General features: G+C 43.3%; 1 protein-coding gene across 5 annotated transcripts in view; it reads right to left on the reverse strand.

Annotated features, from left to right (window-relative positions):
• The window catches only part of VSNL1 (visinin like 1), a 130,359-nt gene that overhangs the window by 68,712 nt on the left and 38,832 nt on the right, over window positions 1–22,815 (reverse strand). For all 5 annotated transcript variants that reach the window (XM_054992350.1, XM_054992376.1, XM_054992359.1 and 2 more), the window contains exon 2: window positions 2,740–2,906. In XM_054992350.1, the coding sequence (XP_054848325.1) occupies window positions 2,740–2,901 (162 nt within the window). In that variant the 5' untranslated portion in view covers window positions 2,902–2,906. The remainder of the gene's footprint in view (window positions 1–2,739; window positions 2,907–22,815) is intronic.

Here is a 22,815-nt window from a genome sequence, read left to right on the forward strand (position 1 = left end):
ACGAATGACACTTGAACGGCAAGTGGATTGAGTGGAGGGCAAGTGAACAGGGAGAAATACACTTGCCGTTCAAGTGTCATTCGTCATGTGTAGCTTGGCCCTGAAACACATGCTAGACTATTTCTTAATTTGATAGGCAGTTATGAGGTAGTGGTGAAAGCAAAATAATGTTCACACAAAAAGTGAAAAGAGCATGGTCAAAACCTTCCAAAGAGATTAAATAGGAACAGTGATGAGGATATAAGAAAATAGGGACTGTCATTGGTAAACAGAAGACAGGAGCATATGCCACCACTATTCTGTCTCCCTTGAACGTGGACTCTAGCAGAGCCTGCCAAAGGCTTTTGGATGCCCTAGGCAGACTGTGACACCACAGGCAGGTGGGTGGGGTGATAGGGCTGGTTGCCAACCCTCCAGCTCTAGCTCCCTAGGTGACCCAAGAAGACCCCACAAAAGAATAACAACTGCATTTATATGCTGTTCTTCTAGGCAGTTTAGTGCTCCACTCAGAGCGGCGAACAAAGTCAGTGTTGTTATTATGCCCACAATGCAGCTGGGGAGCTGGGGCTGAGAGCTTGTCCAAGGACACCAGCAGAGCTCATAACAGGAGTGGGAGTTACATCAGCAGAGTGCTGATTTGCAGCCCAGCTACTTTACTGTGCTTTGCATCTTTTACACATATAATATAGACTTAAGAGTGCCAGCTTCCATGTAGGACCTGGAGATCTCCCAGAATTAACTGATCTCCAGCCTATAGAGATCAGTTCCCCTGGAAAATAGCTGCTTTGGAGAGTGGACTGTAGGGCATTATACCCCATGCTCTTCATGCCCCGCCTTTCCTATGTTCCACCCTCATATTTCTAAGAATGTCGCAACCTGGATAGATGACTGCCATTAAATGCTTGCATTTTTAAAACCACATGTATAGAAGTCATAGCTAAATGTGGAGTCACCTGTCTGTGGTCCGTGGGATCTACTGGGACCCCCATTCTCTAGCAAGATGTAATGCTTCATCATCCTCTCAGGAATAAAAGAGGAATCAAAAGGTGGATTCAGCCAATTTTTTTTCTGAATCATGTCCGATTCCCTTCCTTATTACAGCCCCAACACAGACTTTGTGGTTGTCAAAGAGAACCCCCTCTACACATTTTCACCAACAGAAATACTGGCTGGGTTCAGTCCAAAGTCTCTTACCCTCTGAAAAAGGAGCGAAAACATCAATTATCTCCCTCCAGACGTATATTCATTCAAAATGTAAGGTGATCAGATCATAATGAATTATGCTCAGAAAAACAATTTATACATAAATTGAAATGATAGATACAGCAGGATTAGAAACCTGTGGTAGCCTGATCCCCTTGACGTATTATTTCCATGGTAATTTAATTGAAAATAAATATTCTATGGCTTATATTCAATGAAAATATGTGCAAAAGACAAACTGCTACATTAAATCTACCAAGCCACAACACCTGGACCAAGTACATCTGTGCATCTCTGTACAAGAGCTTTGTGTTTTCTTTTTTTTCTTGTAAGATGCTTTAGGTCCTCATTGGAAGAGAAGCGGGATACAAATAATTAATTAATTTGGCAATCAAAATCTGCAATAGAATTCTTCTCAGACTAGAGTATTTTAAAGCTTAAGTTACTCCTACCATTTGAGAGCATAGCAGTCAACACACCCCAGCAATCTTGTATATAATCGAATAATGAAAATCAAGCCATGTAAAAATGATTAAAGGAACAAGACTCTATGTCATAATGAACCAAAGCAAAGAAAGCATTTGAAAAAAATTATACTAAATATGAAAACAAAAAAAATAGTGAACACTTTTAGCAACAGCTTAGTCAATTCATGCCATACCAATTATTTGCATCCAGTGGTAATTATTACTGACAGAAGGGATATCCATCAGTGTAACAGGACACTCTTGCCTTCCCAGTCCCAAATACTCCCTGAATTTCTGCTGATGGGGAATGGGGCACACTAAGGAACAGCAAATTGCTGCTCTGCAGTGGAAGGGATAAAGTTGTGAAAATCTTCCCTCCATTCATCATCATAAATCTACTGCTGAATCCAACCCAGTGATAAACACACTAGCTGCAGACATTAATCACATTTTTGCCATGACAAAACTATGTGGTTAAAATAAAAGGAAAATGCAACATCTTGTATTAACAGGAAAACTACCTTTTGGAAGGACTACAAAACAAAACCATCTCTCTATAACAAATGGGCAAAAAGTATGCATCATAGTATGAAAAAAATTCTCTAGAAAGATCCTGGTTGGTTATTTGTTGAACCATGGTATTAAGTAGGACTAGGGACCCCATTCTCCTGGTAGGGCTGGGGAACCCCCCACTCCCAGCCTCTGTCTCCTGCCACTTCTCACCTTGCCAGCAGGGGAAAAAGGAACCCCCCCAGAGCATGCTCCGGAACACTTCCGCGTTGCACTGGGGAATGATGTCATTTCCTGCATGATGTGGAAATGCGGGGATACACCAGGGGCTTATATGGTGAAAATTGGCCCCCAACGCTAAAGTGGGGGCAGATTTTTACCAAACAGGGCCCTGGTGTGACCCATTTATTGTGTTTCACATTGCACTGCATGTGCGAGGTAACTCTCCTGTCATGCCCCCTGTCCCTCAGTTTGAGCCCTGGGGGACTGGGCAATCCTAAACAGAACCCTGATATGTCAGTTCTACCAAGATACAAAGGAAAAAAACCCCTAAATTTACCTTTACATAAAGCTGCTGAAACTCGTCCAGGTTCAGTCTCCCACTGGGACAGTCCTTTAGAAATCCTTTGTACCACTGTTTGAGTTCATGTTCGTTAAACTCCGTGCTCTTCACCAGATCCTCCATCACTTCAGGAGCCAGTTTGCTATTCTGCTTCCCCATTATGCCTACGGAGAACAAATGAATATGATTACCCAACTTCCGGTCCTAAGGGATGCTCAGTGTGGTTCACAATAAATATAGGGGATTTTAAAAAAACCGAATGAAACTAGGCTAGAATGTGCTGGAATACCTTTCTGCTGTTTCTCATCTGTTGTGCATGCAGTCCTCCAGTGCGGAGTGTTACTTTTGTGCTAGGTGCTTTTTGCTCATTAGGATTACCAACATCTAGGTGAGGCCTGGAGATCTGGTATTACAACTGCTCTCCAGGCTACAGAGAGAATGGCTGTTCTGGAGGGTGGACTCTATGGTATTATACCTTGCGGAGGCTCCTCCCCTTCCCCTTCTTCCCAGGTTCCACCCCCAAATCTCCAGAAATTTCCCAGCTTGGATCTGGCAGCCCTACTACTATTTGAAAGACACTGGCCTAGTATGAGTGGAAACATCTAGTGAGGGAGGAAAAGGGATCCCATTCCCCCATGAGGGGTGGAGAATCCCTGCTCCCAGCCTCCACCCCCCCCTCCCCACCTCTCACTTGGCTGGTGGAGGGGAAAGGCATGTGGAGTGGGCCCAGGACCCCTGCATTCACTCCTGCTCACAAAGGAGTGGGGGGGCTTCACTTCCGTGTTGTATTGGGACAGATGTCATTCCTAGTACGACAAGGAAGTGCTCTGGAGCACACGTACATGCTGCACATACAAGGTAAGTCCTCCTGATATGCATGCCCCCCCCAACCTCCCCTATCCCCCAGTTTGAGAGCTTTTGGGCCATGACATAAACCAGTTAATTCTTGATGACTGCCACTTCTGTGTACTTTTGGAATTATCATCATTTGACTGTGACTCTTTGAGAAAGATATCCTTTGTAATGGGCCAATAAGGATCTAGATATCCCGTTAGAGAATCTACAACTTTCCACAGCCACTTGAGAAGATACCTCAAGCTTCACGTTCTCCTTGATACCATTGAGAAAGAGTGCTTTTGGACTTTTTTCTGTTTCATTATTTATGACTTTTGGACGACATTGGAGTATGTTCTGAGGACTTTCATTGTTACATGTTGCTCTCTATGCACTTTATATACGTTACGTACAATATATATATATGTTATGTGCAATATATTTATCTTTCGGTAATTAGCACTTTAGCACTTGCACTTTGATATCCTCTATGTACTTCCATTTGAAGCACTCTTAGAATTCACTCTCTTATGGTGCGGAGAACTGTTGGGTATATTTATATACATTATACAGAAGGGTCATATTGTATTATTCTCCATAACAGTTTGTAATAAATTGTATTAATTTCTATCTTTAATGACCTTAATTAGTACATTGTGGGCCTTTTGGCTGCACTGCAGAGAAGGACAGCACTCCTAGAAAATGCAAAGTATTCTCCAAGCCATATTTTCCTGCATTTCTGTGACTATCATGGGTACATAAATGTCTCTTAGTTCTTGAAAAGGAAATCTCCACCACTCTGGAAATAATTGGGGTGGTAGAGAAATATCTGACACCAACAGGTTTCTGCTGTTATGAACAGACAGTCAGTGCAGCTTATGAGCAGAGTGCCTGCTGTGCTGCTGTTTGGGATCCCCATTGTGGTGCCAGCTCCAAGCTATGTAGCTTGCAAAATCAATGCACAAATACACCCCCACCACCATCATGCTTTCCTTATTTGCCTTTTTCAAAACAATATGACTGTCTCCCTTCTGTCAAGCCACGATATTAATGACATGTAGGGATGTACAACAGAGGAAGATAATGGCAAACCACCTCTGTTTCTCACTTGCCTTGAAAGGCCCTTGCTGGGGTTGCCATAAGTCATTTCCAAGTTGACAGCACATATGTACGCAAATATGTACCAACACACCTTTTCATTTCTGTTTGTTAAAAGAGCATTTTCATTGCATCCTGATTTCTGATACACTATTCACATGCAACTGATGCAAAAGCAAGCATTGATTGTAATGCCCAACATTTGTCTGAATTTTATTAGTATGGTTTGGGGGAAACAGCAGCTCTAGATTTATCCTGATGGGAGAAAGTAGGATTCTCAAAACTTAAAAAGAAAACAAAAGGAAATTCAATAAAATGTGTAATAAAATAGTTATTTCTTCTGGATTCTTGCTTTCCATGTAGTCTGGCCAGATTATAGCACCTTTAATGCACTATATTAGCCAATGATGTTTTTGTATTGTACCATTGGTAATTTATCTGCTAGTCTCATACAATACTCTTCTTTAGGAACAACTTACTATATATACAGAAAAGGCTGAGGTGCAGGACATTCATTCCTTTGAACACACATGAAACTGCCTTTTACTGGATCAGACCATTGTTACATCATGGTCAGTATTGTCTACGACTGGCAGCAGCTTTCCAGGGTATCCGGTAAGAGGTCTTTCTTATCACCTACTGCCTGATCCTTTTTAAGGGGAGATGTCAAGAATTGAACCTGGGACCTTCAGCATGCAAAGTAGAGGCCCTTCCAGTGAACCACAGCCTCTCCCTTGCATGACACTCACTGCTAATACTAAGAATCCCCTGACTATGAAACCTCTCCCAGGAAAACCCATGTATCCCTGAGATACAATTTGGAAACCATTTTTTATCCTTTTGACATCTATCCATGCCATTCTACAGGACAGTTCATTTCCAAACAGCTTTCTTTCAAATATGCTGCCTTTTCCAATTCCAAATTTGGCTCTCCCAATCATCATAAATAGAGGTCGAGGAATCCACAAACAGGGCACAGAAACTGTTTTTTGTTACCATTTGAATTCCAAGAAAGAGATTTTAACCTGAAATCGACTATATATGAGGCAATATAGGGGCCTATCGATGTTCTCTTTAAGAACCTGATGCAGGATTAGCTAATATATTTTCTCTTTTTAAGAATCTGCTTAATTATAAAAGGCTCTGCGTGTGGTATTTTTAAATAAACAGATCTCAAAGACCCTAGTGCTCTGTCATCCACTGGCAAATACAATCAGAAGTATTACCCCTCATTGCTAATGCTACAGGAAATGCTAGACAATATGTTGAGGAAATAGTGTTTTTAAAAATCTCCGTATGAGAAAAGAAGGAATTCACCGCTGTATATAAGATCAGCAAGAAAGCTAGGGTATCTCAGAAATATCCATTCATCTGCATTATGTTGAAACCCTGATGAAGCACGACTGTAATGAGAGAACATAAGAATAGTCTTGATGGATCAGACCAGTGGTCCATCTAATCCAACCTCGAATTTCACACAGTAGCCAACCAGTTACCCCAGAGGGCCAACAAACAGGGCATTGAGGTCAAAGCCTTCCCCTGATGTTGCTTCTCAGCACTGGCATTCAGGGGTTTACCGCCTGTGAATGTGAAGGTTGCCTTTAGTCATCATGGCAGGTAGCCGTTGGTGGATCTGTCCCCCATGAATCTGTCTAATCTCATCTATGCTTATGGCCATCACTACATCCACTAGCAGTGAATTCCACCATTTAATTATGAATTCAGGAAAGAAGTAACTTCCTTTTGTACCTATTGCCCATCAACTTCATTGGGTGCCCCCAACTTCTAGTATTATGAGAGAAGGATACAAAGTTCTGTCTACTTTCTCGACTCCATGCATATTTTTGTAACCTGGTAAGACACAAGCTAAACCTCATTTTCAAAGCATACTCCATGGCAGTAATGTGGCAAAGAAACTATACTATCCCAGGAACATCATGTCTGCACAGCGTAGGCCAGGGGAACTGTTCTGGGTAGTCAGAGGCCAGCTGGGATCTGGCCTGCTAGATGAGGTGGACTGCTCGGTGGCCCACTGTGACCATTTTTCTCAGCGTTTTGCAGATAAAATCTCTCATATCCATTCCAACTTGTACACTTCATTAGCAGTGACAGGGTCACTGGATTAGATGGTTCCAGGGTGCCAACTTGTCCAGTTGTTTGGGATACTTTTTAGTTTATTCAGTCTGAAGATGCGAACAGGATCCTTAGAGGTTTGAGGCCTACCATCTGTTTTAAGACCCTTGCTCTTTCTGGTTTCTCCATCTTTTTTTCTAAACTGAAAACCCCAGGCTCTTTTATCTTTCCCTCATAGGAAAGGTGCTGTGTCATTCAAGATTCTTGTTTTATTATGTCAGACTAGAACTTGTTTGGCTTCAGCTGTAAAACTTCTGAGAAAAAACAAAAACAAATGATGGGTGCAACCCAGAACCATTCAACGCAAGAAAAGCTTGTCACTGACTTGAATATGATAGCGATTTGCAGGGCTTTTTTTCAGCAGGAACGCGGTAGAACGGAGTTCTGGCACCTCTTGAAAATAGTCACATGGTCGGTGGCCCTGCCCCCTGATCTCCAGACAGAGGGGAGTTTAGATTGCCCTCCGCGCCATGTGGCGCGGAGGGCAATCTAAACTCCCCTCTGTCTGGAGATCAGGGGGCGGGGCCACTGGCCATGTGACCATTTTCGCCAAGGGCACTTTAAACTTTAAAAAACGCCCCCCCCCCCCGTTCCAGCTGGCTCAAAGTGACATCATTGTGTGGTCCTGAGTTCCACCACCTCTTTTTCCCAGAAAAAAAGCCCTGGCGAATTGATCTGAGGTCTGGAACCATTCACTGTTGCCATTATCACAGCTTATTTTCTGCTACTTCCTGTTCTTTTTGCTGTTGTAATGCCTGATCATTCCCACTTGGAACAGACCAGGCTTCTTTGCCCATGGCATGTGACAATAGACTTCAACCTCTGGTAGAATCTTTTCTTTCTCCAGCCCTGGACAGTGAAGGAGAAAGAGATCCTCAGTGGCATTCACATAATCAGGAACACACTGAAGACCACAGACTGCTTTCTCAGCCAGTCTTTCTTTCTGCTGGACAGAGAGAGAAAAGAGGAAGGGGGGGGGGATTTCAGACAGCTTTATTCAGTTTGTCCAACTAGAATGCAAGCTTGTAAACATTCCAGGGGCAAACGATAAAGTGCAGTGTAGTAGTCTTACTGCTCTCTTAAGCACAGGTACACTCTTTTATTGAAGTCACTGGACTTAGAAGGGTGTAACTAGCCATAGTGTCTTTAGTAGAGATGGGCACAAACAGCAGTAAGAATTTTTAAAAAGCCACAAATTGCCCAATCTGCTGTTCATGAACAAGCTGTTTGTGAGGCCCTATTCTAAATGAACAGGTGGTCATTGCAAGCCTTGTTTGTTGCTGTTTGTTGCTGTTCGTCAAACCAGACAGTCTGGCACCTGCAATCAATTCCCTTGGCAACTTAGGCAGGGTTTGTCTGAACTCTGTCTGAACTCCTGCTGTTGCCCTGGAAACCACAGTCTAAGCCCAATTTAGCTTGATAGGCAGGTCTTCCTTTCAAGTGTGGAGCTCCAAATTTGGAGCAAAGACCAGGGGAGAGGGGGGCTCCCAGCTCTGACTTTGCAGACAGTGGAGAGGGAGAGAGACAGTTGCTGTTGGCATTTTGATAGAGAGAGTGCATTGGAGCTTGAATTTTCTTTGTGTGTGGTGGGATAGGGATCTACCCCTTCAAGTTCCAGGGCTGCTGCCAGGCTCTGGACCAAGCTATTATTTATTATTGGTACCTTTCCTGGTGCCTGCTCAGGTCAGGTTTCTGGGAGTGGTGCAGTAGGGATCTTGACTTGGATGATGGCTGGAGAAGAGCCTGCTGGCCCCCACGAACAGCCAACCATGAACATGTTTGTGAACAGGGCTATGTTTGTGGTTGTTCGTGAGTCCCTGTTCATGGATGGCAATGAACAATGAACATCATGTTTGTTTGTTTTTCTGTTCATGCCCATTTCTAGTCTTTAGTATCCTTGAGGAAAAATTACAACTTGAGCCTGTATATGCCTTGGACTCCTTCTCCTCGAGGAGAAAGCCATGAGTGCACGGACTATAACACATTTACCTGACTGACAGCACAATCCTAAGCAAAGTTACTCCAATCTAAGCCCATTGATTTAAGTGGTCTTAGGAAGAAGTAACTCTACTTACGACCGCACTATAAGTCTCTCCTTGATCCACCCTTAGAAAGACTTAGGGAGGGGAATCAGCTGGGGAAAGGGGAAGATATCATGCTTAGTTAGATGTGGCACAGCCTATTTAACTGTTACTTTTTCCTCAGAGGAAGGAGGACACATCCCTGGCTGACCAGCCTTCTAAGAGAATAAGAGTTGAATGCCTCCTGCTTGCTTTCCTTCTGAAGAGGTGAACTGAGTGATAAATACCAGCCAATCTGCATCACTGCTAATGTTCCTAGTGCCATCTTGCCCGGTCATGCGTATGGATACTCTGGGATAGGGATAGTGTGCAAGGGCAGAAACGTTCCTCTATGCCTCTTACTCCATAAAGACATGCAGCCCCACTACAAAATAAACCTGTATGTGATGGAACTATCAAGCTAGTTTTTTAAAAAAATATTTTCATTTATAGTCTGCTTTTCTCACCGGGACTCTAGTTGTTATTGGCATATGCAATACATATTGGGGAAACAGACATAAAACACAGAGACATGCAGAATTCTGTTCAATGTGATAATAGGCCAATTTTCTTGTTATTTTTATAAGAAGAAGTTTTAACAAATTCCCTGCTGAGCCTTGGCAATAACTGTAACTGCTGACAACCCTCTGTATTGTTCCTTTCTCCTCAGGCTTCTTTTGACACTGCCTTCCTTCATACTCTTGTCAGCGTGAAGGGGAGATAGAAGCAGCACAAAACTGTCAAATCCCAGTCATGTTTTAGCCTTTCAGATATAATTCTTGCTTCATAGGGCGGAGAATAAGATTAACATAGAACTGCATGATGGTTGAAAATGACTGTTGCCAGAATGTTCCATACAGATGAATAGTGTCTTGCTTATCAAGGCTAACAATAATATTACAGTTTGAAAGGCCTCCTCTTCTATCCAAAACTGACATCAAGAACACCTTAAAATATGGATGCTGTTCAAAAGGGAAGTACCTAACCAGAGCTTAATTGCTCAAAATAACATCTACCTACATATTTCTACATTACTATCTTATTCTTTCTCCAAGGGCCCTGTATGAACCTGCACACTATTTCCATTCCACCCTGCACTGCTTCTTCACAGTGCCCATTTTACACATGGTTTACATGGCTGCTGTACATACTTAGATATTTTCTTTTGCTGCGCTCATTCTCTGAAATGGGATTCCACAGATGGTGCACAAGGTCCCATTTTCCCCAGGCTTTCAGAACTCTTGAAAAACCATTTTGTTCCAGAGGGCATTTTCTTTTTGCAGTTCTGTTTTGATGACTGGAAACAGTATTATGGCTGATTGTTTTAATGTAGTAGCTTGAATATACCTTGTACTGTAAGTCACTCTGGACTTACATTTTAAACTACAACGTAACATACCTACAAGAAATAGGAGTTTTTTTAAAAAATGCTGTTTCTTCCTTTTCAGCGGTGGGAAGTCATTAATATATCTAATTTTCTCCTCCTGTTTGCGATAATTGGTAGCTTTGACTCCCATCAAAACCATTTTTCCTCAGAAGTGCATGTCCTTTATTCCAGTTGAACTTCTAAAAACTACACTTCAGACTGCCCTGTTTGTCTGATTTTAGTAATGTGTTTGCTTGCTATTTCCACTGCAAATAAAATGGAAGCTCCTTCCAAAGAAGAACTAACATTTATCCAGTATTTGTCATTCTAGTACCGGGAAAGCAAGTATTTGAAGGCCACCGAATGTATAGCCCTTTCAGGCACTCCTCTTCTCTCAAAGATGCATATCCTTCTGCCGATGGTATAATAGTACAAGACACACTACCCAATATCCCATCTCCACATTACGAAGCAGATAAGCTGTTCAATTCATAAAAAATCATAGAGCATCCCAGTTCTGGAAAAGCTAGCAGTAGCTTGCAAGAAAAAAACCCTCTCAAACAAACTGTAAGTAAATGAGCAGGCAATAGGCAAGGAACAGCCCAGCAGGGCCTAGTGGGGTATCTAGCACTGATCTTGTCCAGTGGCAACCACATGGGGGGAAAAAAGCTATAGCTGTGTTTGTTGGGGATTTTAAAAAAATCCTTAGGAAAGTAATGTCAGAGCAAAAGATTGAGAACGGGGATCAGAATATCAGTGCAGATTAACTTTAACAGCATTCTCATAATGATGAGGAATGTGATGTTTTCCCCACTCAAGACCTACCTTTCTTTTTGTATTGTGGCCTATAAATCTGCAGCAGAAGAACGAGGACTCTAAGCCGTTCCTGCAATTAGCTAGCTTGAAAGCTTTGCCACTGCTTCGAACCACACCTTTTCTTGCGGACGAGCTTCTTCCACTTCCCAGCTGCATAACTTTTTAATGACATTCATATATAAACAGGGGTAGTCCCATAAATTCCATGGCCAGGTTCCAAAAAGCTACTTTAGGTGTGCCTTCTGCAATTTATAGAACCTGAACCATGGAAATTCTTGACCTTATAAGCTTTCTTGCCCATGAAAATCTTTCCAATAGGATACCATTCATGTACCAGGAAGACTGGCCCAGTATGATGAATAGCCTCCAGTCTCCTTACTTACCACCGTTCTGGGAAGTGGTACCCTTCTCCCATTATCTATGCGGGAACTCAGCAGGCACATCCCTCTCTACTAAGATTCACATATGCAGCTTCCCCCCCCCTTCTTAAAAGGTACAAGGAGAAGAGAAGGCTCTTCATGAGCAGAGGTAACTGCTACCCATAAATAAACGGTGGTGGTGGAGAAGGAAGGGCCCTGGAGGATGTAAGGAAAGACTGAAAGGCCTGGTCAATGAATGCAATGGAATCCGTTATCCAGTCAGGAATTCAGAAGGGCAACAGAGGCCTCAATGAGTTAGCATGCTGGTGTTTGGACTGGGTAGATGGGTACGGTCTGAAATAAGCTAACTGAACAATTTGTATGTGATATTGTTTTTGTTTCCGGCATAAGGCATAGCTCCTATCTACTCGGATAAGTGTTTTTTCCTTCTACAACTATATTCTGGTGTTCATGCCTCCCCTGTGAGGTAGACCAAGCATCCCAAGGTTTGTAGCTGAAACATGACAAAGGCCTCCTTCTTTCTAGTCCTTATATTAGGGGAAGGAATAGGGTTGCCAGCCTCCAGGTGGTGGCTGGAGATCTCCTGGAATTTCAACTGATCTCCTGCCACAGAGATCAGTTCATCTGAAGAAAATAGCTGCTTTGGAGGATGAATTCTATAGAATTATATCATGCTGAGATTCTTTCCCTCCCCAAGCCCTGCCTTCTCCAGTTTTCACCCCCCAAATCTCCAGGAATTTCTTAACTTGGAGCTGGAATCCCTAGGTAGGAATGATCAATCGAATTTGGGTGGCTTATCCAAATATTCCTCCCCAAAAGGCCAGACTAATGAAGTGTACTTTGAAGATGGCATGGAGAGCTCAGATTGATACAGACGCAGACGGCAGGCTGCAAAGATTTCTGGTCATTTTGTGCCAGAGGTATCAAATATGTGTGCATCGTGTGTGTGTGTGACTTCTCAGTAATTGGCCATCAAATAGCGATGGGTTTTCCACTTCCCCCAGAATAGTACTTGACAGGATATTTGATAACCAGCTACTGTGGTGGAGAGTGCCCTCAAGTCACAGCTGACTTATGGCGACCCCTGGTGGGGTTTTCATGGCAAGAGACTAACAGAGGTGGTTTGCCATTGCCTGCCTCTGCAACCTTGGTCTCCTCTGGAGGTCTCCCACCCAATTACTTACCAAAGCTGACCCTGGTTAGCTTCTGAGATCTGACGACATCAGGTTCACCTGGGCTATGCAGGTCAGGGGTATCAAATCCTTGAGGATTAATTCCCCCCCTCCCAAGATCTGCCCTAGCTCATGACATGGAGATTTGGTCAGCTAAGATACTCACAACGTTGGCCTCACATAGCAAAAAGGATGTTAATTCATTACAATGTTTACTTTTTTACGTATGCTGCAAATTATTAGTATAGTTTCCCTCAATGCTTCCAGATACACTGTGTGCCAGCCACTATAACCCAGGCGCACACACAGTTCACCTGATTTATCCAGAATTCTTTCTCTGAGGCACCCAAAGGCTGACTGAAAGCCTTCCCCTCAGGGCTGACTAAAAACTGCAGTTCCCTCCATTCCCTGGGGTACAGCTACCATCCAATCAAAGCAGACTTCCTCCATCTATCCACTCCCCCTTCTTTCCTCAAAGACCTGCCCCAAATTAAATACATTACATGCAAAACATTACACTACAGTAAGGTTGCTGGTCCCCCGATGGGGGTGGAGAATTCCACACTCTCACCCTCTGCCCCTGCCACCATTCACCTTGCCAGTGGAGGGAAAAGGTGGAGGAATGGGCCTCCTGGAGCATGCTCCCAGTATGACGCAACAGCGTCGCTTCCAGGAGTGACATCATTGCACAGGCCACAGAAGTGCTCTCGTGCTTTGCACTGGGCTGACTTGAGCCCCTGTCAGCCCGGCACGAAGGGCGGGAGCACTCCTGCGGCCTGCATGAGAACATCACTCCTGGAAGTGACATCATCACACCGTGCTGGAAGTGTGTGCGCGAAGACCTTCTAGAGGTGAGTGCTGGGTTCCCCACCCCTCTCGCTGGGAGGGTAAGGCAACCCTACACCATGGCTGTACAGAAGTTTCAGAGTCCTGAAGTAAAGTAAAGTCTCTTATTCAATTGCAATATGAAAAAGCTAACATCATACATATTGTTTAACATAAGTAAAGGATGACACAAGATGGAAATTGCATTGGTGATTTTCACCTTTGTACAGAATTAAATACATTTCACTACATTTGCTTTTTTAGCAGTGTGTAAATATTAGAGTGTGTGTGCATGCGTTTCTGTGCAAACGTATAAAACTTAAGATTATTAGTTGGATCCTACTGCTTTAGTCCATCAACACCTGTGCTTTCCTCCAGTGCAAGAATGTTTCTGCTTACACAACACTTTTGTGTTAATGCAACGGTGTCCCCTCATCTTCACTCAACTGCCATCTTGTCATACATTCATAATTACTCTCTGAGTATTTTCCAGTACAAATAATCTGAAGAAGAGTACTATACCAACAAATATTTTCATTGTCCAGGGCTGTTACAAATAATGATGTTGGTACAAAAGATATTAACTATTTTCACACACTTTCAATTTATGCAAAGGATTACACCAAGAGTCCTCAACATGGTGCCCATAGACACTATTGCGCTGGCTGATAACTTTTCCCGTGCCCGTCAAGTGTTTTTAAAAAGTGGGTGGAGCTTTTGCCAAGTATGGTTTCTGATTGGCCGTTGGAGATTTGATTGGCTTTGCACATTTTTTAAAACATTGCTTTGGCAGAAAGTGGGGGAGAAGGTGGGGCAGAAGCTGCTTCCGCAGCACAGGCATCTTTGCTGTGTGACTGAAGGTAAGCAGTAGCAGCCATTTTAACAACAACAACAAACAACAACAACTGTGTGTATATACCGCTCTTCTAGGCAGATTAGTGCCTCACCCAGAGCGGTGAACAAGTTAGTGTTATTATTATCCCCACAATACAGCTGGGGAGCTGGGGCTGAGAGGAGTGGCTTTCCCAAGGATACCTACTGAGCTCATGGCAGTAGCCATGTGGTTGGCTCTGCCTCCTGAAGCAGCCACATAGTGTCAGAATTCTAAATGTGCCTTCAGGCTCAAAAAGGTTGGGGACCCCTGTATTATACCCTGAGACTACAATTTACAGCATATTTGGGGCATGCTCCTATGCTCCTATGAATAAGTGGTGAAATCTTATAAAGTGGAGATCCAGGTGTACAAAAAGCCAAGACTTACCAATATGCTTTCATTGCTTTATACTAATTCATAAGATTCACACAATAATTTGAAATAGCTATGGTTATCTGAAATAGAACTTACAGATTCATGCTGCAACGCGGATAGCAATGATCTAAGCAGCACTGGTACAGAGGCACACCCAACACAAAAATTTAACTGCTACTTTATACTTCATAGTAATCCACCCATGTATCAACATGCAGAGTTCTGGCACTGTATTCTCTGCACCAGCTGTCATCTTGGTAATAAACTTGCTTTCGATGGTGTCGTTAAACTGGATATAATCTAGCACAGTTTACTTGTTAGCAGTAGAAATGGTATTTAAGACGTGCTACAGTGATGAAATGAGTCAGGGATCACCAATCTATCTAATTCTCAAAAAGGGCCAAATCTATCCATACTTACATACAGAGACCAGAGCCATGGAAAAGACAGATCTTTCTACAAACCTGAAATAGCCCCAGATTTGCAGAAAAACCTGAAATTTAAAATAAACAAAAATACCAGGTGGTCAGCTGAAGAAACGAATGCCCTCAGGGGTTGTTGCTAGGCAACCATAACCATATTATCAACTCAAGCCTTGGTTTCTGTCAGTAAAGGTAGAGCCCTTTCCAGAGCTATTTTAAGGGAGGACACATTGGGGCCAGTCCTGCCAGCAACCACCAGACCACTTAGTACCACCTGATTTGCATGATATGCTCTGGTTCAGTTGCTTGCTACTGTGTAGTATAGTGGATAGAGTTTAAGATGAGGATCTGGGAGACTCAGGTTCAGATACTCACTCTGCCAGCTAGAAAAGAGTCCAGTACCACCTTTAAGACTAACCAACTTTACTGTAGCATAAGCTTTCGAGAATCACAGTTCTCTTCGCCAGGTGCACTCTGCCAGGCAAGTTTGGTGGGTGACCTTGGGCCAGTCACCCACTCTCAGCCTAACCTACCTCACAGGGTTGTTGTGAGGATAAAATGGAAGAAAGGAGTCTAATGTAAGTCACCTTGGGTCCTCATTGGGAAGAACGGTCAGGTATAAATGAAGTAAATAAATATTTACTTATTTTAACTAATATTTACTTTACTGAAGATGCGGGGGCAGATAAAAGTTGGTTGGTGGATGGGAAGGATAACAGGAAGCAGGGAAATGTGAGGATATAGGGTTGCTAGAAAATAGGAAATAGCGTGTATGGGGGGTGGGTGGGATTACAGGTGACCTTCCTGGCAAGTCCTTGCTGGTTTCTCACCATGCAACTGGATCCAGCCCAACCAGAACCAGAGAGAGTTTGCCTAGGGAGAGGCTGCCAGGGGGAGGGAAGTAGGTAAAGCTGGAGATGGAAGGGTCAGATAAAGGTAGGCTGGCTGGTGGGGGAATGGGGAAAGGAAACAGGAAAAGGGGAGTGGCTATGGGGGCTTTCAAGGAAGTGAAAGAGGAAATAGTAGGAGAAGGGGAAATGAGATGCTCCCACAAGAACAACAATACATACATTAAAATAGTGAGAATATAGTGAATAAACAATGTAATAAAATATGTTGACAGATGAAGGAACTGAGATAAATACAGATCCTTCAAAATGTGTTGATTGTATTGAACTAAAGCTGTATTCATGTTTTTATGAATATCCTAATATGCTAGCTGTTCCTTATGAGCAACCGTATTAAGATCTGGCACACTGTGCTGGGGGGGAAAAAATCCCACAGGCCTTTGCAATAAACGAAGACATTCCATCTAACTTCATTTTTGCAAGAAAAAAAAGGATTTCAGGAAGCAAGCCCAACAAGTAGATCACCCGTATACATTCCATTTTAGCTGTAATTTTGCAGAACTGCCTCCATTTTGTTAATGTCTCCTCCTTGTTGATGCTAAGATCAGCTTTCCTCTTCTTTTATCTAAGCAAGAGACCACACTTTTGGCCATCACATAAACAAGAGGCAGAGCCGAAGCAGGTCTAATTCAGTCACTCTAACTGAAGTTGAATAGGATTCCCGGGAAGCCACCCGGAAGAAGCCTTCCCTCTTTTCTCAGCACCTGGCATTCACACTGTTCATCAAAGACCACCAGTCCACTTTACCCACTAACAGAATCTGTTGCTAATAGTGTTTCCATTACCTAAACTGGATCCATGCCCGTATTTGAGTTATTAGCCTCCATTTCGTGTCTACCTTGGAGTAACTCTCTGGCAATTCCAGTTTGTTCAGCTTGAACTGCCTGCCAAACCTTGCTTTTTGCTCAGACTGAACCTGTCTCACCCTGTTTCCCAGCTGGAATCCCTGCCTTCTTTCGCTTAATCTGGATTTATTCCCAGGACCCCAAACCATTCCACCCCCCCATGTCCCTGTACAGTAAGGATGCATACCTGGCCTCTGTCTATGCTTCTTCCTGTCTTGCCAGACTTGAGGAATAAAAGAATCTTTTGTTTGGAGCTCTATTACTTTGCCCTGTAAATGGGGTCACAATCCTTCCCCCCAGCTCACTTTTGACTACGTCCAAATCACCCGTGTCTGTGCAACTGCAAAACCTCTGTCGTTGGGCCCTGCCTGGATGTGAGCCAAGCTACAAGTGATGCCTGACACAGGTTGGACCCTTGTCAGCTTCCCTCAAGTTTTGATGGGAAATGTAGGCATCCTGGTCTTGCAACTGTAATGGAGAGCCAAGCTGTAAAACCAGGACGCCTACATTTCCCATCAAAACTTGAGGGAAGCTGACAAGTGTCCAACCTGTGTAAGGCGTCACTTGTAGCTTGGCTCTGTGTGACCCCACTAGACTGTAAGATCAGTGGCTATAAGCTCTTTTTCATCTTCTTCTTTCCTCTTTCTGGATTCTTGCCTCTCTGCCTAAAAGCTAAGCTACACGAGACGAATTACACGAGGACGCGCATGTGAAGGGAGTTGCAATGTTAGCCAGAAAGCTGAGTTTTAAAAAAGATCGGAAGGCTTTGTCAATTTCCCCTCTCTACAGAGCCAGGGAGATTGCTGCTCAGGTTTGTTTATTTCCTCTTCTCCTCTTAGAAGGGGAGGTGAAACTTACAGAGCCTTGGGGAGGCAAAGAGGAAATTAACAAACCTTCTGAGCAGTGAACTCCCTGGCTTTGTAGAAAGGGGAAATTAACAAAGGCTTCCGATCTCTTTTAAAACTCAGCTTCCCAGCTAACATTGCGACTCCCTTCATGTGCTCCTTCTCATGTAATTCGTCTCTTGTAGCTTGGCTCTGAGTGAAGCTTAGAATGTGGGTGCTTTAATTAACTTCCTCTTTAGTGGGTACTTCGTATTGAGTACTAAGGACATGATATCTCATCTGGTTATGAGTTGGTGGGAGGGATATCACTCCCCCCCAATTTTGGATAAAAAGCTCATTCTAAAACTTCAGTGGAGAGTGTGGGAACACCTCAACTACAACAACTTCAGAATTCAATAACATTAGAAGAATCCTGTTGGATCAGACCACTGGCCCACGTAGCCCAGCAAGCTTCACAGCTAACGAAAGGGCATAGAGACCAAGGACTTACGATGATGTTCCTTTCTAGTTGTGGTATTGAGAGATGTAGTGCCTCTAAATATGGAGATGTTGAGTGTAAGCATCACCGCTTTGACTCTCCTACAGAAATCTACGAGAGAATCTTTTACAAAAACACTGATAATATTAGCAGCAGTTTTCCTCAGGTGTCTGCTAACACACAAGCAAAAATTGACATTTTTTCATACTAGAAGATGACAGAATAAACATTAGTGGCTTTTTATATAACTCAACTGGATGTGCCATGATAGGCAGCTGGATATCTTGAGGGACCTGAAAACAAAACTTTCAGCTCTTAAGAAAGCGGTGGGTTCACTTAGTGGATAATGCTTAGTTGATAACAGATGGCTCCTGCCAAAATTGGCAACGCTGATTAAAATAGGCCTGTTTTATCCCGAGTGTCAGAAAAGTCATCCTTGAGTCCTTATAGAGTAAAAAACATTCTGTAGTCAAGCGTGAGGCAACCAGGCTCTATCACATGACTTTTCTACATGTACACAGGTGGTATATGGATCTTAATATTAAAACTAATGAGTTCACCATGAGAGCAAGAGAAGCACCAGATAACATTATTTATTTATTTAGTACAATAGCAAATATCATTTCCACTTTCTCCACTCAGAGGCCGAAAGTAGCTGGCTCAAAGTCACCCAACAGGTTTCATGGCAGAGTGTGTGTGTGTGTGTGTGTCTGAATTTCAATCTCTCACAGCCTAGTCCAGCACCCTTCCTACAATATCACACTGGTTTGTTCTGGAAGAATTCTAGCAATGCGCACATAGACTTTATTTCTTCCATTTCGACTGCTGTCTACATAGTAGTAATATATTTATTTTCAATTTATGTAATAAAGATCTATATTTTTCTTCATTTGTGCCTTTGGCACAAAGCTAGGTCCTACCCCTTTCCTAGGTTTGCCCCTGGACCCCACTTTCAGATAATAAAAAGTCTACATTCCTGTCCTGGCACGTCACATTTATGCCCTGGGAATGGCAGTGTATAATAACCATTTTGCAGTATAGTAACTGTTCCACAACACTGACTGTACCCACAAGCCAGGTATGTATGTATATCCTGCTTTTCTCTCTGAGTAGTATTTCACATCGTCCCTCCTTCCTCCACTTAATCACTACAACAACAACCCTGTGAGGTATACTAGGCTGAGAGATTGTGATGGGCCCAAGGTGACCTGGCAGGCTTTCCAGGTTGAGCGAGCTATTCAAACCCAGTCATCCCAGACTGTAATTCAACACTAACTACTACGCCACATTAGCCATCATGGCCAGGTAAGCTCTGGCATCAGCACTGAGACCTTGGCCAAAGTAAGAACGCAAGAAAAGCCTTGTTGGATCAGATTGTACATCCATTTAGAATAGCATCCTGTTTCTCTCTGTAACAGAAGGGGGGGAAAACCCACCTAGCAGCAGAGGAGCCAATGAGAGCAGAGTTCCATCAACCAAAAGGAAGGACCTTGGCTCAATGGTAAAGCATGCACTAGCAGGTGCTAGGCTCAATCTCCAGTATCTCCAGTTACTTGTAGGTGATGGGAAAGACCGCCACTCAAGACCCTGGAGAGGCACTGCCAGTCTGAGTAGGCAATACTGATCTTGATGGTCTGTTTCAGTATAATGCAGAATCATGTGTGTCACGTGTGTCAACACCTATAGGCGTTTTGGGGTGGGAAGCAGAGAATGAGTTAAGATTTGGCAATTGGGTTTTGACAGTTGAAAATTGTGAGTGGGTGAGGAGAATCTAGTGAATGTATTAGCTTAACAGGACAGTGGGTTAAGGACAGTGCAGAAATCAGATTATTAATTTTCAGCGCAGTCCTAAATAGAGTTACACCCCTCTAAATCCATGATTTACAAGGCAGTTAACTCTGTTTAGGATTGCACTGTTAGTTCTCCTTATATTGTCCTGGAACGAAGACTGTTCCTGATTCCTGAATTGCAGCTGGATGCTGTGGATTAGTAACAAAGTATTAAAGCCCTCCTTGGCTTTACATTTTCTTGGCATGTACCATTTAAAAGCTGGCATCCCCTATCTCCGTGTTACCTGTTAGTATTTCCATCAGTTATGTCATTTCAAATAAATTTTGTTATTTTTCGCTTTTTTAAAAAAAAAACCCATCCTCTGCCACCTCACATCTCAGTTATCAGCCAAATTCTTGGATGGCTTTTATATCCAAGTCAGCCTCGAGTTCCAGAACATTATTCCCACCGGGAAAGGTGGGAAAGTGACAAATCTTGGAGTGGTGTCTGGTGAGCTGAAGTCTAAGAAACCATCACACTCACTTTGCCAAACCAGATGTCTCCAGGTAGCTCACAAGCAGGGAACGGAAATCCAAGTCTTCCCCCACTCTGTTTCACGCTGCCTCTGAATATGAAGGTGCCATTTAGTCCACAATGGCTAGTAGCTGTTGAAAGGTCTGGCTTCCAGAAATTTGTTTTATAGGTCAGGAGAGCATGATCTCATCAGATCTCAGAAGCTAAGCAGGGTCGGCCTTGGTTAGTAATTGGATGGGAGACCTTCAACGAAGACTAGAGTTGCAGAGGCAGACAATGGCAAGCCACCTTTATAAGTTTCTTGCCATGAAAACCCCACCAGAGGTCACCATAAGTCAACTGTGACTTGAGGCCTGGATTTCATTTCAAATGAGTGGCCATCAATACATCCCATGGTGGTGAATTCTGTAGACGAATCATATAGTGCGTGGAGAAGTACTTTCTCTTGTTTGCCCTACAACTACTGAGTTTTAGTACTGTGGGAGAAAAAGAAAAAAACTTTCCTGCCCACTTTCTCACTCCATGTCAACCTTTGTCAGGCTCTCATCGCAAAATACTGGATCGTAAGATCAGGCCATTACATTTAACTCTGAATTGATACTGGTGCCGGAACAACTCTGATAGCAGCTTCTGGAAATAAACCAGCAGTTTATGTTATATCGCACATACGTAAACTCCAAGCAGATTTCATCTGTGGCATATAAATGGGCACACTGTAATAGATTTCACCTCTTTTTCTAAAAGAAGCCATGTAATAATTAAAAACACATGCTGCAAATAGTAATGGAAGTGGGTAGTTCAAATGTAGATTAAGGCTTTTTATCTTTCCCCCCTTCCTGAAAAACCTTTTAAAAGCTAAACAAAGATCCTGCGTGATTATGGCTATTGCTCCCCAGGTACCTTTCCCTCTCCCCCCTTCTCGCTTTCAACTCTTTCATTATAAATCAGCCATCAGAACTGTCCCCTGTGAATGCCTTTTGATAGTACTCAATTAAGTGCTGCGGAAATGTTATTATCAGAAACATGAATCATAAAGAGGCAGAACAAAATGAGTAGATTTATGCTTTTAAAGTTAGGCATTGATGATGGTCAGAATGGTTAGTCAGCTAGGCAAGTCAACTTATGATTCATACAGAAAAACTAGCTATAATAACTTGTGGGGAGGGAGCACAGCTAGTTTCGTATTCTACTTAGGGAAATGTCAACTACAATTGGAGGGGGGAGAAAAGACTTTTAGGGTACAAAGTGGCTCTATAGGATAAAATATGGATCTTCACTTGAAGCTAGGATTCTCTGTGAGAAAGATTTCTGATTTTAAATGAGTCTTTTAAAATGGATGTTCGTACAGTGAGGTAGAAAGGGAAATAAGCTGACAGATGTTGTGGGTTTCATTTCAAAAGGTTCTTTTTCTCTCTATAAAAAGTACCGGGCAAATACCAGGGGAGAGGAGGGGAAGAAGGTCAGTTCTCCAAGAACTATTGTCTGTCATTTCACCTCACAAAAAGGAGGCATTGTTACTTCCTGCCTTCCCACCCACATTCATCACTCACTAAAGAAGCTGATTCACACAACCTTTGGGAGGAAAAAAACCCTCCACAACTATCTATACTCTATGTAGACAGACAATCTTCTTTAATCTGTTTCAGACTCTGCTGTCATGGGCATAAATCTTGATCCGACATGCTACCACCCCAAGGGTGTGTGAATTGGACCTGTGCCTTGCATTACATCAAGCCAAGCTTGCCTCAAGGCATCAGCAGCCATATTGTAGGGCGTGTAATAGATGTTCTCATCCTGAAATACAGGCAGTCACTGTAGCTACTGTCTCTAGTCCAGAATGCCATAGTTACTGCTAGGCACACAAAGCTCCCATGTGAACAGGCTTTCACATTAGACTCCTTTGGGGCTGGGCTATCGTATTACTTTCTTTGTTTATTTGAATACTTATACCTTTCTTTCCCCCCCGGAGTGTGGACTAGGATTCCCAGTTGCCCACTGGTGACGGGCAGTCTGGCAGTTTGCTCCATTGCTTGGTGATTGCTGCCGATTGGCAAGAGGCGGCAAACCACCCAGTGACTGCCCACCACCAGCAGGCAACCTGAGTAAGTGTGCACTGGCAAGCTCCCAGTGAGGTGCGCCGACTTCGCCTCCTCACTTAGCAGGGGCCAAAATTGGCTGCAAACAGGCTGAACTGGCCCTTTGCAAAGCGCAGGAGTATGCCTGCTGGCGTGATAACGTCACTTCCGGAAGTGACATCATCGTGGCACAGCCAGGATCATGCATGCGGTAAGTACTGCCCCGCCTCCTGCTGGAAGGGTATAGGGACCTGGCCACCCTA

The sequence above is a fragment of the Eublepharis macularius genome, chromosome 1 (genome assembly GCF_028583425.1).
Source record: "Eublepharis macularius isolate TG4126 chromosome 1, MPM_Emac_v1.0, whole genome shotgun sequence".
Lineage (NCBI taxonomy): Eukaryota > Metazoa > Chordata > Lepidosauria > Squamata > Eublepharidae > Eublepharis > Eublepharis macularius.